The 15,842-nt window shown below is 41.4% G+C and overlaps 1 protein-coding gene across 9 annotated transcripts in view; it reads right to left on the reverse strand.

Annotated features, from left to right (window-relative positions):
- Window positions 1–15,842, reverse strand: part of CHD7 (chromodomain helicase DNA binding protein 7) — a 130,621-nt gene that overhangs the window by 46,600 nt on the left and 68,179 nt on the right. For all 9 annotated transcript variants that reach the window (XM_064652296.1, XM_064652238.1, XM_064652257.1 and 6 more), the window contains 2 exons: window positions 10,201–10,622; window positions 716–854 (listed from right to left, as the gene is read on the reverse strand). In XM_064652296.1, the coding sequence (XP_064508366.1) occupies window positions 716–854; window positions 10,201–10,622 (561 nt within the window). The remainder of the gene's footprint in view (window positions 1–715; window positions 855–10,200; window positions 10,623–15,842) is intronic.

Genomic DNA, 15,842 nt, shown 5'->3' on the forward strand with positions numbered 1-15,842 from the left:
TCCCCATCATGATTTGCCTCTACTCCTTCATGAGGGGATTCTTATTTTTAGTGCCTACTCAAACTGCTGCCAGCAGAAGCGAGCCAGGAGCTGACCACTTCTTAACATAGCTAATGACAGAGCACACAAAACTTGTCATTTATTCTACATCTATTTCCAGATTTTCTTTACATGAAATAAAGTTTGGACAGAAAGTGACAGGTGTGCAGTGGTCAAGAGAAATTAATCAATGCTAGCTCGTGACTGGCAGTCCTGCAGAAAGGCCCTTCATCCATTACAGCAGTGTAGGTACAAGTCCCTGACATGCACATTTCCAACAGTGTGCTTTGTCATGTCTCATTCTTGATTTCAGAAGGTTCGCAAAGTGAATGCAAGAAGAAACACTGGGCTTATAAGCAAGATCTCGTAAATGGTACAGTAAATCTACAGAGCAGAAAATTCAGCACCATAACTGCAAAAGTGATGTAAGAGAACATGTGAAAACTCAGCAGCACCTTACACATATCTACAGGTAACAAGACCACAAAGCAGAATTATGAAGAAAAATACTTGCTTTCGTAAAATATTCACCACAGTGATTTCTGGATCTCACCTTCTTTGTAACCAACACAGAAATTACCCCAATAGCTGTATCTCTGTAACAAAGACCATGAGAACTACCATTTTACACATCTTAGTTGTCAAAGCCTACACTGAACTTGAACAATAGCATTACCTGAACCCCTGGGTCATCTTCATCTTCAGGATGAGGTGATGGTGGTGGAGTTTTCTCCAAATCTGAGTTTTCTGAACCTTCCTTTCCCTTGTTAACCTTTTTCTTTGCAGCACTTGTTTCTGAATCTTGTTTCTTGTTACTGAAACAGAGGTATTTTTAATAAGTATTTGTAAAAAAATATAAACAAGAGGCGCTTAACAAAATAGTTAATCTGTGAGATTCTTTTTTTCTGATGTTTGACTTCATTATTTCAACTGCCTTTCTTAAGTATTTTAATGCAACTGCAAAATCAATGACGCATGGGCCATCACTATACATTTCCCATTCCCTAACAACAAATATCTCACTTCTTTCCTTCAATACCTTAGACAGCAACATTGGATGTGTACAAAACAAAAAACTAAAAATGGGATTGGAAAGGAAGAGTTGCTCTCTTCAGAACCTGCAATTTCTGAAAGTAGTGTTTGGGCAACCTGACACACGAGAAGAGAAACAGGATTATGCATGTGCTTGTCTCGATATTAACTGTGCAGACCAGGTAAGCAGAACCAGAGTAAACGTTACCAAAACAAAGGACTGAATGAGAAAATTCATTTTCTTCTACAATCCCTGCTATTTCCAAGCAGAAAGGCACTTTTGAGTCAGCTCTGAGGGCACCCATACAGCTTCCATGTATGCTTGTGGGGGGGTAAAGTCACCCAGCTGGTACCTCACCAGAAAGTACAACACTAGAAAGCTATATCCACTGACAGTAGAGCAATGTTCTGGGGATTGTTTCTCCCCCTCCTCCCCCATGAAAACATTCATCACCTCAAGAGTTGGGACCACGTCTCCCTCCAGAGCTGCACTCAGAGCCTTGGAAATGGGTGAGGACATGTGTATCAAAATCCACCTTTAAATACACCAAATCACTCACTGAGACAATCCGTGGCATTGCAAGGGTGAAATTTTTAAACAGCAGCGAAGATCGATGGTAGAAGTTTTTAAGCACATTTAGCCTTTGAATCTGAGGTGGGTTTTCGCTAATTTTTTGTCGTCAGCCCTCCACGGCCCATTACCAATACGAGGGGCCTGCTGTGGGAAGATGCTGAGATGCCTGAGAGCAGAGCTGTGTGCTGGTACCTGACGCTCAGCAAGGTCACCAAGCACTTTTATATGGCTTCTGCACACTCATCACTTGAATTTCATACCCGGGACACTGCCTGGGATTTGTTTTCCTTCAAAATCTTTAGATTTTTAACTTCTAATTTAAACATCAGCTTTAAGCTTGTTCGTTTTGATCGGCGCTTTAGCCCACCAACAGCACATTTTGGAGCTGTAATTTTAAATTTCCTAATATGGCCACATGTGTCTTTGGGACTGGGACAACTTGGCTGCAGCATTGTCTCTTTGCAGCCTATGTTTAAACTAATGCTGATTTCAAAGTTTAAAAAAAAAAAAGTGAAAGGGCTTCAAGTTTGAACATGAATTTGTATTATTGCAAAATTGTCTCTACTCAGCCCTAGTAAGGCCACATCTGGAGTTCTGGAGTACTGTGTCCAGTTCTGGGCCCTTCAGTATAAGGAAGAGAAGGAGTTACTGGGGCCACAAAGATAATTAGGGGGCTGGAGCATCTCTCCTATGAGGAGAGACTGCAGGAGGTGGGCCCATCTAGAGAAGACTGAGACTAGATGATCTCAGAGGTTCCTTCCAACCCTAACAATTCTGTGACTCATTAATACACATAACTATCTCAAATGCGGGTGTCAAGAGGGTGGTGCCAGACTCTTTTCAGTGGTGCCCGGTGACAGGATGGGGAGCAATGGCCATAAACAAAAGCACAAGAAGTTCCACCTCAAGATGAGGAAGAACTTCTTTATACTGAGGATGGCATAACATTGGAAAAGGCTGTCCAGGGTGGTCATGGAGTCTCCCCCTCTGGAGACATTCAAAACCCACGTGGATATGTTCCTGTGCAACCTGCTCTAGGTGACCCTTCCTTGGCAGGGAGGTTGGACGAGATGATCTCCAGAGGTCCCTTCCAACTCTTAATAATTCTGCAATTCTGTGAAATTAAGAGGGTGCAACACAGCTCGGAAAAAAAAAACACGTGAAACTGCGACAATTAAAAAGAATAATCATAATAAGGGGGGGGGTGGGGGGTGCGGGGAGAGTTTGACACGGCAGAAGGAGCACGGGGACGAGGGGAAGAGTTTGGCAGGGCTGGAGGACCGCGGGCAGAGGACGAGCCTCGACGGGCGGCAGGGCCGGCCAGCGCGTCCCTCCCTCCCTCGCTCCCTCCTCCCCTCCCTCGCTCGGTGCCCGGCGGGCTCCCCTCCCTCCCCGCCGGCGCTTGTTTCCGCTCTGGCTGCCACCAATGGCACAAAAAGCCGCAGCTGAAGCGGGGCCCCCTTCGCCTTTTCATCCTCACGCCGAGAGCGCTGGCGTCGCCCCGGCAACCCGCGGCCACGTGACCAGCACCTGCTCCGCTGGCCGGCGGCCACCGAGCGCTGCCATCTGCTTCCCTCAATCAGCGCCCGCCCGCTCCCGGCACCTGCGCGGCCACGGCACGGGAACCCCCCCACCAGCCCAGCCCCACACACACACACACACACACACACCGCCTTTTATCAAATCACCGCGAAACCGCTTCCAAAAAAAAAAAAAAAAAAAAAAAAAAAAAAAGCGCAACACATATACAAAAAAAACCCCCCAACCTAAAACAAAAACAAAACAAACAAAAAAACCCCACGACCAAACAAAACCAAACCCGCCTAACACATTTCTCGAACTTCTTTAAATCAAAGGTGAGGGTCGCCGCCAGGTGAAACGCGCTGACAGCCCGGCGCCTTTCGCCCCTGACCCCCGTAAATCGGAGCGGGGCGCGCAATTAAGCTCAGCCATCGTGCCGTGCCCCGGGTGCACGGCCGCCTGTGAATAACAGGCTTAAAGCCGGGAAGAATAGCGTGGGCTAGGCGGGATAAAACACCAGCCCGCTGAAAGGCCGGGCAGTGCTAACGAGGGCCCGCCGACCCACCGACGGCGCTGCGCTCCCCGCCGGCCGGGCGCAGACAAAGACCCCGGCGCTGCGGGCAGGTCGGCCCCGACACGGGCTTCTTTCTGGCCTCTGTGAGACCTTTCCCTCTCCGAGCCATGAGTATTTCGTGACCTATATATACCCCCGAGCCGTGCGCCTTGGCGCACAGTCACTCTCGGTAACGGAGAGGCGACCGAAGCAATTCGGACACAGTTTCAAATCAATTCACTTGCTAGGCCGGTTATAAACAGACACATGAAAGAGCCAACAATTTGGGAGAACAAAGCCAGTGTGCAGCTCCACTGGGAATTTTAAGTTCTAAATTCAGCAGCAGAATTGCTCTTTTTAAATGCACAGCTACAGTTTCCTTGAAGGAAAGCAAAAAAAAAAAGCTGAAGTAGAAATAAACTGTAGAAGAACAGCACCATTCCTCTGAGTGAGGCGACACCCTGCTTCCCAGTGCATCACACACCCAGGAGCTTCACCTGGCCAGTGGGAACATCAGCTCCCTGGAACTGTCAGCAACTGTTGTTCCTCTCCATCTTCCCACAGAGCCAGTATGTTTTGTTCCTGACAATTAAATGTACCTGCTTTTGACTCAGCCTTTCCATTTTCCAGCAGATCCTACTCAGGCCATTCAGGAACAGTGTTAGCCAGGAACAGAATTACCATTCCACATGGAAGTACAGGCAGGTACTTAGAGACTGTTCTTAGAGACTTTGCCATTACCATTAGGTCTCCCTATCAATGGTCAACTCTGGATGCACATCTGATAGTACTTTCCAAATCTGGCAACAAGGAAGGTGAACTGTAATATGCACGTTTAGACAACTATCTCTCAAATTTGTTTTTACACATGCATGAATGCAAAATTTAGCCAAGTCCCCCTACAGACAAGATAGAGTCCAGTCCCAAAACAAGAACTATAAATCTGGGAGAAGTACTATTTGCCACACACAAACCAGTGAAGTATTTCAAAACTGTCAGTTAAACTGGCTCCTCAATTCAAGTGATATAAATACAGATATTTCAGATTAGACTTTTTTTACAATCTAGCTGTCCAATACCACTTTCTGGTTTTATCCTCTTACCCCCAAGGACTACACAGCATACTGACCAAATGGGATCAATAGAGAAAACCTGCAGAAGGTCAGACGAGCAAACAACATGAAGAAAAACAGGCTGAAGAGTAAAACAGTAAGTAGGACAACTGAAAACAAAGCTTGAATTACAATTTGAAAATGGTATCCAAACTCTGACAAAGTGTTTTGTGTTAATTAGTCCAGCAGCCAACTACAGAGCCAGGTGAAACTCCAGGAACTTACAGGGCCAAATCATCTGACTCAAAAATAACCCCAAAATCATGGCATACTTTGCAGGATTAAGAGGGGAAGTAATTAGCCCATATGTTTACACTGTGTAACTACTTCATCTGATCTGGGTAACTGATAGATCTGTTTATTAGTATAATTTATGACAACTATCATGATTGGGATGATTTTTTTCTACAGTTCTATGATCTAAAATAAGTCAGATGGATTACTGATTCTTATTTTACCATTTGGGAACACTGTCCTGTGACAGATTCATGATGGGAACCAGGCTTTAAACAAACATTAAACATCCACTGTGGAGCATAAAAATAATTAAAAAAATAATCCCACCCTCTCAAAGTGTCAGCAATGTGAGAACTAACTGTACTGTCTCACCCAAGGAAAACAGTTATTTTTTAAAGCTCCTAGTGTAATCGAAACTTTTCTTTAAATCAATTTTTATATATCACCAAACTAGGAAAAACAGTAGGAAAACAAGGGTTTTTTCCAGCCTGAAAAGTCAGCCAAATAACTAAAAACCTTTGGTAACAATGAAGCCTACAAAGCCTGCTGGCAGCACAGGCAAAGGTAAATATCAGGCAGCTGGGCTGGTTCAAAAGGGAGATGAGGACAGGTGTGAACAGGAACAGCCTCAGTGGACATATGCGTGGAAATCTCGCATGATTTCCTGTTCTCTCCCACAGGCAGCCCCTTCCTGCCTTGCTCAGGATGATCTGACCTTGGGAGTGGAAACTACTACCACTGCCTCGGGACCTCTCTTCCTGTCCTCCAGCTCCCCAGGGTGTTGCGTCCTGCTGTCCGCATCGCTCCCCCACACAGCAGCCTCTTCCCACTTCCGCGGCCAGGAGCCATCCCCCTTCCGATACAATAAACAGCCAATCTGTGCGCCAAAAAGCCCTTCTCCACCTCCCTCTAAAAGCTGTAATTATGCTCATGTTTAGCACTCCCCTTGTAAGCAGCAACCCACTCACCCTACACTGCATCCCAGGCTGCTGCTCTGTGTGGGAAGAATAAAGAGTTTTCTCTGCCACAGGGAGGGGAGGAGGGAGCAGATACGAGCAGCCCTGAAAAGCACAGCACTCTGCTTTGAGAAGATGGGACGAGGGAAGAACTACTGCAAAGAGCTGCCATTTGGCCCTTGCAAATAGTTACTGCTTCTCCCACCGTAACCGGTGGCCACTCTCTAGGGTTTCATAGGAAGCAGCAGGAGAGATATCAGCTGTGCTGCAGCGTGATCTTCTCAAACAGGTGGTCCTCATCTCCTCCAGGGACAGGCACAGGAGGAACAGACATCTGAGCCATGACTGTGCAGTTCAGTAGGATTACTTGCCTTTCCCTGTCCATCTCCTTTTGGAAAAATCTGCCTGCTTTGCACGTGCCTGGAGTTGGCTCCGTAACACTTACAGCCCACATAATACTCAGCACCCACACAATTTAATGAAAACCCTTCACCTGTGATCCTAGGTATACCTGTGATCCTAGGTATATTTTGCTATAAAACTCGACTAGTTTGGTCCACAAGAGATTTGTTTTGCAAATGTTTTTTTTCTAGTCACCACTATATTTGTCTTTTTGTATTGTCAGGATTGGGCTAATATCCATTAGAAGTGTAATAGTACAATATTAGTGTGTGATCTTTCACTATGCAGTGTAACATACAAACAGCCCATTTGGGTGTTTTCTTTCTTTTTAAGATGCCACAGGACACACAATTCAAACAAGCATGAAATTAATCAGCATCTGCCATTTTCCAATCTGACTCACGTGTAGGTGCATTTCAGTGAGGCAGGCTGTTCATTTTGTCACAACTTACACCAAAGATAAAAGAGATGTCAAGGATAAAGTTTCTGAGCTTTTGTTTTTGTTTGTTACGTAAAAGGATTATACTTTCAGTCGGAATTGGAAGCAAAATAACAGGGTTATGAGCTATATTAAATTACAAAACAGTTAAGATAACTAAATACCAGATATTTTATCTGTGTGTATACTCTAATACAGCCTGTGTCAAAATTAACTATCAAGGACTCACTGTGCTCTACCAAAAAACTGTTGCTCTTCAATAAATACCTAACTTCATTTACCAGAATTTTACATGACTGCAAAACTTTTATTGAAACTGATCAGCTTATTCAGGAATGACAACTGTTAGTTATACACAGCATTTAGAAATCTAAAAATCACACTACTCCTTCCAGTGCTTAGAAGTAAAATAGTGAGCAATACAAGCAGTAGTAGTAAAGACATGCCAGAGACTAACTTTATCAAAATATTTTACTTCAACATAATCATCCATAATCTATATTAACTTTCATTAATTTCAGTCACCTCAACTACTGTACTACTTCCTTTCCATAGTTAGTGCCTCTGAAATACTGTGGCTCATATGATTAAACATTTGGACTGTTGATTTATTTAAAAACTCAATTCAATGATCTGTCACAGGTTCCCCAGTCTGTGATGTTGCCAAAGTAAGCAAATTTCTTTCACTGATTTAAAATTCTTTGGCAGCACAGCATCCCAACACAGTTCTTCAAAGAAGCTTGATACTGAAGCTGACAAGACCACAAAATGAGAACAACCTTGTTTTCAAGAGAGCACTTGGTAACAAGAGACACAAGCCTGCTATGGCAAAAGTAGAACTTTCTCCACATCCCTGAGCAAGCATAAGGAACATCGAATGCTCTTAATGCTGCTCCAAACACGTTTCTCTCACAGGTAAAACAATACGGGCTTAGTACTTACTAGAATACTGAAAGTCACCTAGCTACCCAGGGATGAGAGTCGTTGCATGGGAAAGAAGATAAAGACTCTCCTACAAATACCTCTAAGAAAGCAGTGATTTGTTCCTTCAAAGGAAACACTGCTCCTTTAATTGCATGGCATGTCCCATGGCTCCTTTAATCTGCATGGTGTGTCTCAAGATTTAAAGATACACCTAGAGATATTAGGATTGAGTGGATGGGACAGATCAGTTCAGAGGTCTGATGTCCAGCACAACCACAGGACCCCATGAATGGTTTTTGAGGCAGACTCCTAACCACAGTCTATTAAACAAAGCTTCATTGTAGTCAAGTCTTTGTAAAACTGCACTAATTGAGAAATCCTTCAGTAAAAGATTTTTTACTTTTTTGTTGCAAAAATTGCTGGGAGATGCTCAATACCATGAGTTATGTAGTCTAGTCAGCTTTTAAACCTGTGAGTCTACAGAACTAGAGCATCTCTCTTAGAAGGAAAGGCTGAGGGAGCTGGGCCTGTTTAGCCTGGAGAGGAGACAACTGAGAAGAGATCTTATCAACGCATACAAATAGCTTGCTGCTCAGTGTTGCATGTTTCAGAGTCACAGAACATTCTGAGTTGGAGGGGATCTACAAGGGTCACCAAGTCCAACTCCTAAGTGAATGGCCCATGCAGGGGACTGAACCCATGACCTCCGCATTATTAGCACCAAGTTTTAACCAACTGAGCTAATCTCAGGGCACCCACTGACAGGACAAGGGGCAGCGGGTACAAACTGAAACACAAGAAGTTCTATCTGAGTATGAAGAAAAACTTCTTTGAGGGTGACAGAGCACTGCAACAGGCTGCCCAGAGAGGCTGTGGAGTCTCCTTCCCTGAAGGTATTAAAAACTCGCCTGCATGCGATCCTGTGCAACCTGCTGTAGGTGAACCTCCTTTAGCAGGGGGGTTGGACTACATGATCTCCAGGGGCCCCTTTCAACCCCAGCCATTCTGTGCGACTGTGAAAACGTTATTTTAGCTGATACAGTATTTTGGTGTGAAAAATACATACTGTGTGATATATAACTTTTTTTCTAGGCTGTGAATTGCTGCTACGTATGTAAACCCCATCCTTAGGACAGTTTGGTACACAGCCAAAGTAACTTCTGCAATAAGGATAGGCTGATCAACTCTAATTTACAGATCAGTTAATGTAACCTGTTCATGACAACACTTCATTTTACAAAACAGTGTTTATAAGTTCTTCAGGAAATATTGTCTCTGCTAACACTGAAACTTCTCCGTCTTGCTAAAGGAGCAAGTAACATCTTAGTGTCCATGCCTTGTTTAGCCATGTAGCTGGATCAAACTTACCCAATAAATAGTCAATCTTGTAGAATACATGCAAGGCTGATTCATTAACTGCAATTTTTAAACCCTAATACAAATAGGTTTTGCAAACTGATTTGGATTAACCAAGTCTGGCTGTGCTTCCATCTGGAAGTTATATTTTATAACGTTAGCCACATCTTGAAAAACATATTCAGATGTTTGGAACACATTCAGAACAGTTGTAAGAAATTCTAGGTACAAATGAAAAAAAAAATTGAGCTTTAATGTCTTTTTCCTCTGCATTTTCTTTCAAGTAGGCATTTATAAACATGGCATTTAGGGACTTGAGGGGCAAGGAAAGAATCTGTATTATTGTCTGTGATGTATTTACTCATGTATAACAGCAGTTTATTCTTTCTCATACTACTCTGTAACATTTTAAGCCTATCCTGATAAAGGGACACGAGGCTGAATGAAAACAGTTAAGAAACAGGGTTCAAGCATCTGGTCCGTCCACAAAGATTTTCTGCTAGGAAAATTGTCTTTACATGAAACAGCAAAATGAATATAATCCCTACAGTGAGGACCCATCAATATCCATATAAAATGCCTTTTTAACAGCAGAGCACAACCCATGGGTTGTGTTGGTATAAAACGGTGTCTCTAAGGGTTGTACAGCTTATAACAACGTGAGCAACCTAATTTTTTTATTTAGGGAAAAAGATCATCAAACTTTTTTACTTTAAGCCTTCATCTCTGAATGTGGTCAAAGCTACATCAATGTCGATAATGACAAGAGAAAGAGTCAGTTTTGAAATCCAACACATCCAGAAACTTTTCTGCCTTGAAAGGAAAAATTAACCTTCTGCCTTTCCAGCTTGCTTAAAATAACTGTGAAGCCATAAACAGGAAAGTCAAACAAGAGAAATGTGCCCAAGCTTCTCAAAAACATGATGTTGTAGATGGTAGAAGGCAAACGACAAAACAAGATTTCCTCTCCACCCACGCCATTTAGCACAGATGCTCTAGAAATCCCACAAACACACTGTTTTTCTCTGATCGCATATAGAAGTTTCCTGACTTACCTAGCCTTTTTGCTGGTCTTGGGTTTTGGCGTGGTATTTTTTGCTTTCTTTTCCTTTGGCTCTTTAGGGGTCTTAGGGACTTTGGGGGTCTTGGGTTCCTTCTTTTCCTTGGGTTCTTTAGGATCCTTCGGTTCTTTTTTTGCCTTGGGCTTTTTCTTTTTCTTCTTCTCTTCTTGGGAGCAATCCACTGAATTTCTGCTTAGATTCTGGCTGTCAAGTCCCCCAGGAAAGTCTTCCTTACCAAAACCTTTGCTGGGACCTTCTGCAGCAATGTGATTGTTTTTCTTTTTCTTTTTCTTTTGCTGTGGCTGCGGCTCAATTGACGGCAGATAATCATCACTTTTCACTAGCTGGGTATTCGGTCCACTAACCTGAGTCATATCCGGCACTGGTTTCTCTAAAAAGGGTTCCGATGGAGAATGCTGAGAGAGATAAACAGAAACAAAATTGGAGATTTGCAACTTTGATTTCTAAAACTTTGCTCTTTTGGAGCATGAGGTAACAGAGGTAGAAAATACTAAGCACAAGATTAGCCTGTTAACAAGATTCAGCATATCTGAAACATTGTGCAGTAAAACAGTAAAGAACAAAGCTTTTTGCAGTCAAAACAGCAGCAAAATGACCAGAAATTCTTGATATGTCAAGGGTAAAATTATTCTAAAGCTTATATATAAAGTGGAAATACAGAAAATATTTAGTCTTCAACATTTAGATGCAAAAGGAAAGCAAATGTTGTTTCAGATATTTCAAAATAGTTGTTAGTAAAATTAATATCTTGTTACAAATTATCCAGTTGCATTGAAATTTTGTTTCTAGACATTCAAAGGAAAATAAAGTATATTCACAGGCTGTATTTATAAAAAATTAATCAAGGCAATTTACATTGGTTCAGCTGTGACAGGAGGTATTTTGATCAGCATGTGAAGGATTAAGCCACTTGAAAATGTAATATAATGTTACATTTTATGTCAAAAATCCACAGCTCCCAACTTGTACTCAAAAAAGATTTGTTCCTGCTCCAGACTGGGTAAAGAACTACCTTACGTGTTTATGAACCTACATAAACATCCTATTTCAAAGTCTCTATAGTGTATCAGGTTTACACCAGACTTACATATTATGGGAAAACCTGTGTATCATTACACAAATGTCAAATGTCTGAACTAAAATCATATTTCTGCGGTGAAAAGGTGTCTAAGCTCTACCATGACTTTGCAGCATATCAAACCTCTAAACTGCTTCTCCTGCCTGCCTGTGGTTGTAAATGCAGGACAACAGTGCTTTTCAAGAAGCAATAGCATGACACCATACTCATGCCTTTCTTGCACCTACTTACACGGTCAGACCATTTTCCCACCTTCTTTCCCTATTTGTTTCTCTTCACTAAAAATTAAGCCAGGATAATTCTAGGTGGAAGAGTTCCCTACTAGCCGTGGTGTCACAGTCTTGCTTTTGAGATGTTTGATCCATTGAATTGGGGAGAAGAAAGGTGTATAGCACATCAGAATTTTACTTCTTGGAATAACAGTGCCTGTGTAACTGTAATGTTCTTTACATTTCCTTTTCTCCACTTTTTATTCAAACTGCACTTAGAAGTGGCAAGCATGCAAACGAATGACTACGAACCCAATCCCTGAGCCTAAGGAGAACTGATGGGCATACACAGACATACACTTCAGCCACCTGGTTCTAAATAGAAATGCAGTTAAGATTTAAGAAACCAAAGTCTCAATATCATTCACGAGAAAGTAAGTGCATGTGTATCTTTCCAAATACATTAATATAATTTTTCTGAATGTAAATAAACTGAACTAGTGCAGTCCTATCTACTTCTGGCATTTCTTTACAGTAGCATAAAACCAGTGTGCCCTGAATACACTCATATACTCAGAAGCTACCCAAGCAGCAGAAGGAGCAAGGCTGCCCAGAAGTGAAGACAAGAATTTTTTCTGCTGTCTGGGAGAGCTTTGAATGGTACATGCCATACACTACAGTTCTTCATGGAAGAGACAGGACAGAGGGAAGGCCTGATTGACAGACTGAAGGTTTGGGTCTCCTTGGCTTAAGCAAGAACTTCCAGGGTGACTTCTGCATGTTTCTGCCTTCCATCTGTGGAAGGCAGAAACCTGCCTGCAACCCCTGTTGCACCTTTCTGTGCAACAGGGTCTAAGCTGCAGTGGAAACTCAGCACTGCATTAGCACCAGCATCAATCAGCCCCACCTCAAGCCCATCTCATGTTAGCCATCCTGAAGTATGAAGCAACATCTGTTCTAGAAATCTGTAGTCACCATCAACACTTACATCTCCATGCTGGAAAGTTCATAAAAACTGGGTATCTGTATAGAAAACACTGATCCCAGAAAGACAGTGGTAACAATGAGCTCTGCAGTCCAATTACGCATTACATAAAATAGAGATCTTTTGAAATGTTCTAATTGTTTCTGAATTTGGTTGACTAAATTGAATGTCTCCTCAGATTTGTTCTGATGCAGAACAAAACAGTCTTCTTTCTACCTCAGACTTTTAACATACATTTTTGTAAGGTAGTCAATATTATCTGCCATTTCATATCTCATGCCTCCCACATTTTGCAGAAACCTCAAGTGAGAGTTTCAGCTGTTTCTTCACCAAGCTGTCCACCTTAATACTCAATCCTCTTTTAAAATACTGTTCACTTGCTGTGTCTAACATATAAGAAATCTAAGGTCTTCTTTCCAATATTTGTAGATTTTGTATTGAACAAGTACCTTGTAGTTAGCACTACGTTATTTGTTCGCCATATTAAGAGAGAATTTTTTAACTATCTAGAAGCTTATGCATAAGGTGCAGCTTTCTAGAATGAATCAGAATTAATTGTTTATTTTTCTTCCTAAGCATATAAAACAGCCAAGACAACAAATACTAAAACTCACAAGGAATCCAGTAATGCCATGTAAATTTAATTCTAGAAAATTTTCAATGTTGCACCTTCATCAGTGGTATGACTGTGTCACTGAAATCAATATTTGGTTTTATATATGCTTCAGTATTCAAAAAAAAATTAATCCTTGTCTCCTTTCTAAGACTTGTGGGTTGTTTTTGTTTCTTTGTTTTAGAAGTCTGAATGACAACTTTCAGCAGAGTCACAGGCAAACCTGAAAGCAAAGCTTTCCAAATCTCCACAAGACACTTCCAATCCTTCAAGATTTGACATTTGTAGTTTTAATGTAAGGCCTGACCAGAAGGTAAAGCACAGAGAATGGCAGCAATTGCTGCCACACTGTAGTACCCAGTAACTCACTTATCCTGTGAAAATTCAGATTCTTACTCCTCAGAAACCTTATCCACAAGAATCATTCTCAGGCTCTAAAACAACTTAGACTATACATTGGATTTAAATGTTATGCTTGAAACAAACATTAAAAAAACCCCAAACTTACTGCACTTTATTTACAGTACCAAGTTATGTGCATTACAAAGCATACAAATACTATGATTCTGGTTTATAGCATTCACAATCTCAGAAACATTAAGCTACAAAAAGCCAACGCTGCCCTAACTAGGCTTTGGTTGCATTTCCCATTACTTGAAGATACAGTACTTTTGCCACATGCCACTCCCCTTGCAGTTTGGCACATTTCGTAAGTCACCTATATCTGATTTTCTAAATTGCAGCACTCCTTCAAAGAAATAGTTGTGAGTACCTTTATTTTTCTAGGAAATTCTGTGGCTAGACTTTTGCAATATGCTAAAACGGTTTATCCCTAACCAACAACCCCACATTGCTCCCTAGTGTGAAGCTGTGTAGGAGCAGCACAAATCTAGTGAGGAGATGGGAAGCAGCTTGAAAGACGCATTTTCTTACCCCAAACCAGTTGTCTGCTCTTTCTTAAGTAGGGAGAGAAGGAAGAACAGCAAGCTTTCACTAGTAAATATTAGATTAAGCCTACCACGGGGAATTATTTCAAACAGTTCTACTTTAAATCTACAAAGGATTAGCTCTAGTTACAGGGTCACAGTTTTAAATGAAAGAACCCCATTTTCCATTTATAAAATTTTAGAAATACGTATATTACAAGTTTTACCAAAAGATTGAAAAAAATTATCTGCATACTTCACAGAAATCACTTTTCCTGCTGCTTTTAGTAATAACAAAGCCATAATTTAGTATGTTGGTACAGAATTTAATCTCCCATAGGAAAGAAACAAGTGAAGATTAAACACAAATAGGTATTCACCCTATTTGATATTGCAGCAGAATTATTTTTGGTATTATTTGAAATAAGGTGACAAAGGTGCTCAAAAATATTGCTTTGTTTACTAGACCCACATCTCTTTAAATCTTTTAGAGAAAAGCTGTTTTTGTAAACATTTAACAAAGAACAGATGGCCTGTTTTAATCATGCGAAAAAACCTGGAGCTCACATTAATACTCCTACCAGCGACTACCAGGGCTAGTCACCTCCCTAACCAGCAGCATGGCACGGTCTTCAGTAATATCATTTAAATTTACAATGGACATTTTCTCATCAGTTCTCACTGCTTGACAGTTAATCAATGCCATTAACATGCAATATCACAATGCAGGACACTCCTACAGATCGCAGCATATTAGAGCAAAACAGAGATTCTTCAGGAACTCCGAAGAGTTAAAATCATTTGCGGCTCAACAGGCTACCCAACACGGTGATATGCTTTTGCATTGTCAGTAAGAGCCAACAACATCCAAGGAAATAAAAAATGAAAACACTATTGGAGAAACTGTTTCTAGACTGCAAAAATCTCACTTTTCTGGAATTCAAACTTATTTTTAAGCTTCCAACCCTGTATCGCTAAGACTTGAAAAATTAAAATCGAAGCTGCCTGCATTTCATGGCTGCGTTTTGCAGCTGCTTACACGTTCAGAGCTAAGCTCATTCTCTGCAGACCAAAGCACAGAAAGCTGTCTCAAACCAGGCCGGTTACGTGAAGTAGCAAGATGGACAGGATGTAGGATTAATCCAGTGAGGGTGAGTGGCAGGGAGGGAGGTTAAGGAGGAGAGTCTTTCTGTTACTTGAACAAGGACTGAACCACAATCAACTGTACTTAAGCACTGAAAGCAGCTGAGTGTCACTTCCCCAACAGAGCAGCAACTTGAGCCAATACTGAGCTTTAAGAAGTATGAAGGAAGGGCAGCAAAGTATGCGACATGACTCAGCTAACTTTTTGAAATTTAAACATCAGCACCAACTGAACAAAAAAAAAAAAAAAAAAAAAAGGTCCTTTTTACCAGGACTACTTTCATTTCACTCATGGGTACTATTTCCAGACTCCCTGGTCTTTTCCATATTTTAATAAAGACTTATGATAACCACACTTTATTTATATTTTCCAGTAAAACTTTGGTTTACTAAGTTGTCTTAACAGTAAAGCAAGTGCTCAATCAGTTCCCACTGACTCCAAAATACAAATCTCTCCAGTATGATCTCCATACAGTGGATGATTTCACTTTAGGTAAATCATTAGAGAATATTCTCAATTGCAGCCCTGTTAAATTATCACCTTCGCTTTGGAAAAGTTAAAACAGCAACCTGTGACCAAAGAAAATTCTTTTAAAACAGAAGACAGACTACAACAGTGTTGCTTCTGGCAGCAGCCCTATCTAGTGCCACTATAATAATT

The sequence above is a fragment of the Pseudopipra pipra genome, chromosome 1 (genome assembly GCF_036250125.1).
Source record: "Pseudopipra pipra isolate bDixPip1 chromosome 1, bDixPip1.hap1, whole genome shotgun sequence".
Classification (NCBI taxonomy): Eukaryota; Metazoa; Chordata; class Aves; order Passeriformes; family Pipridae; genus Pseudopipra; species Pseudopipra pipra.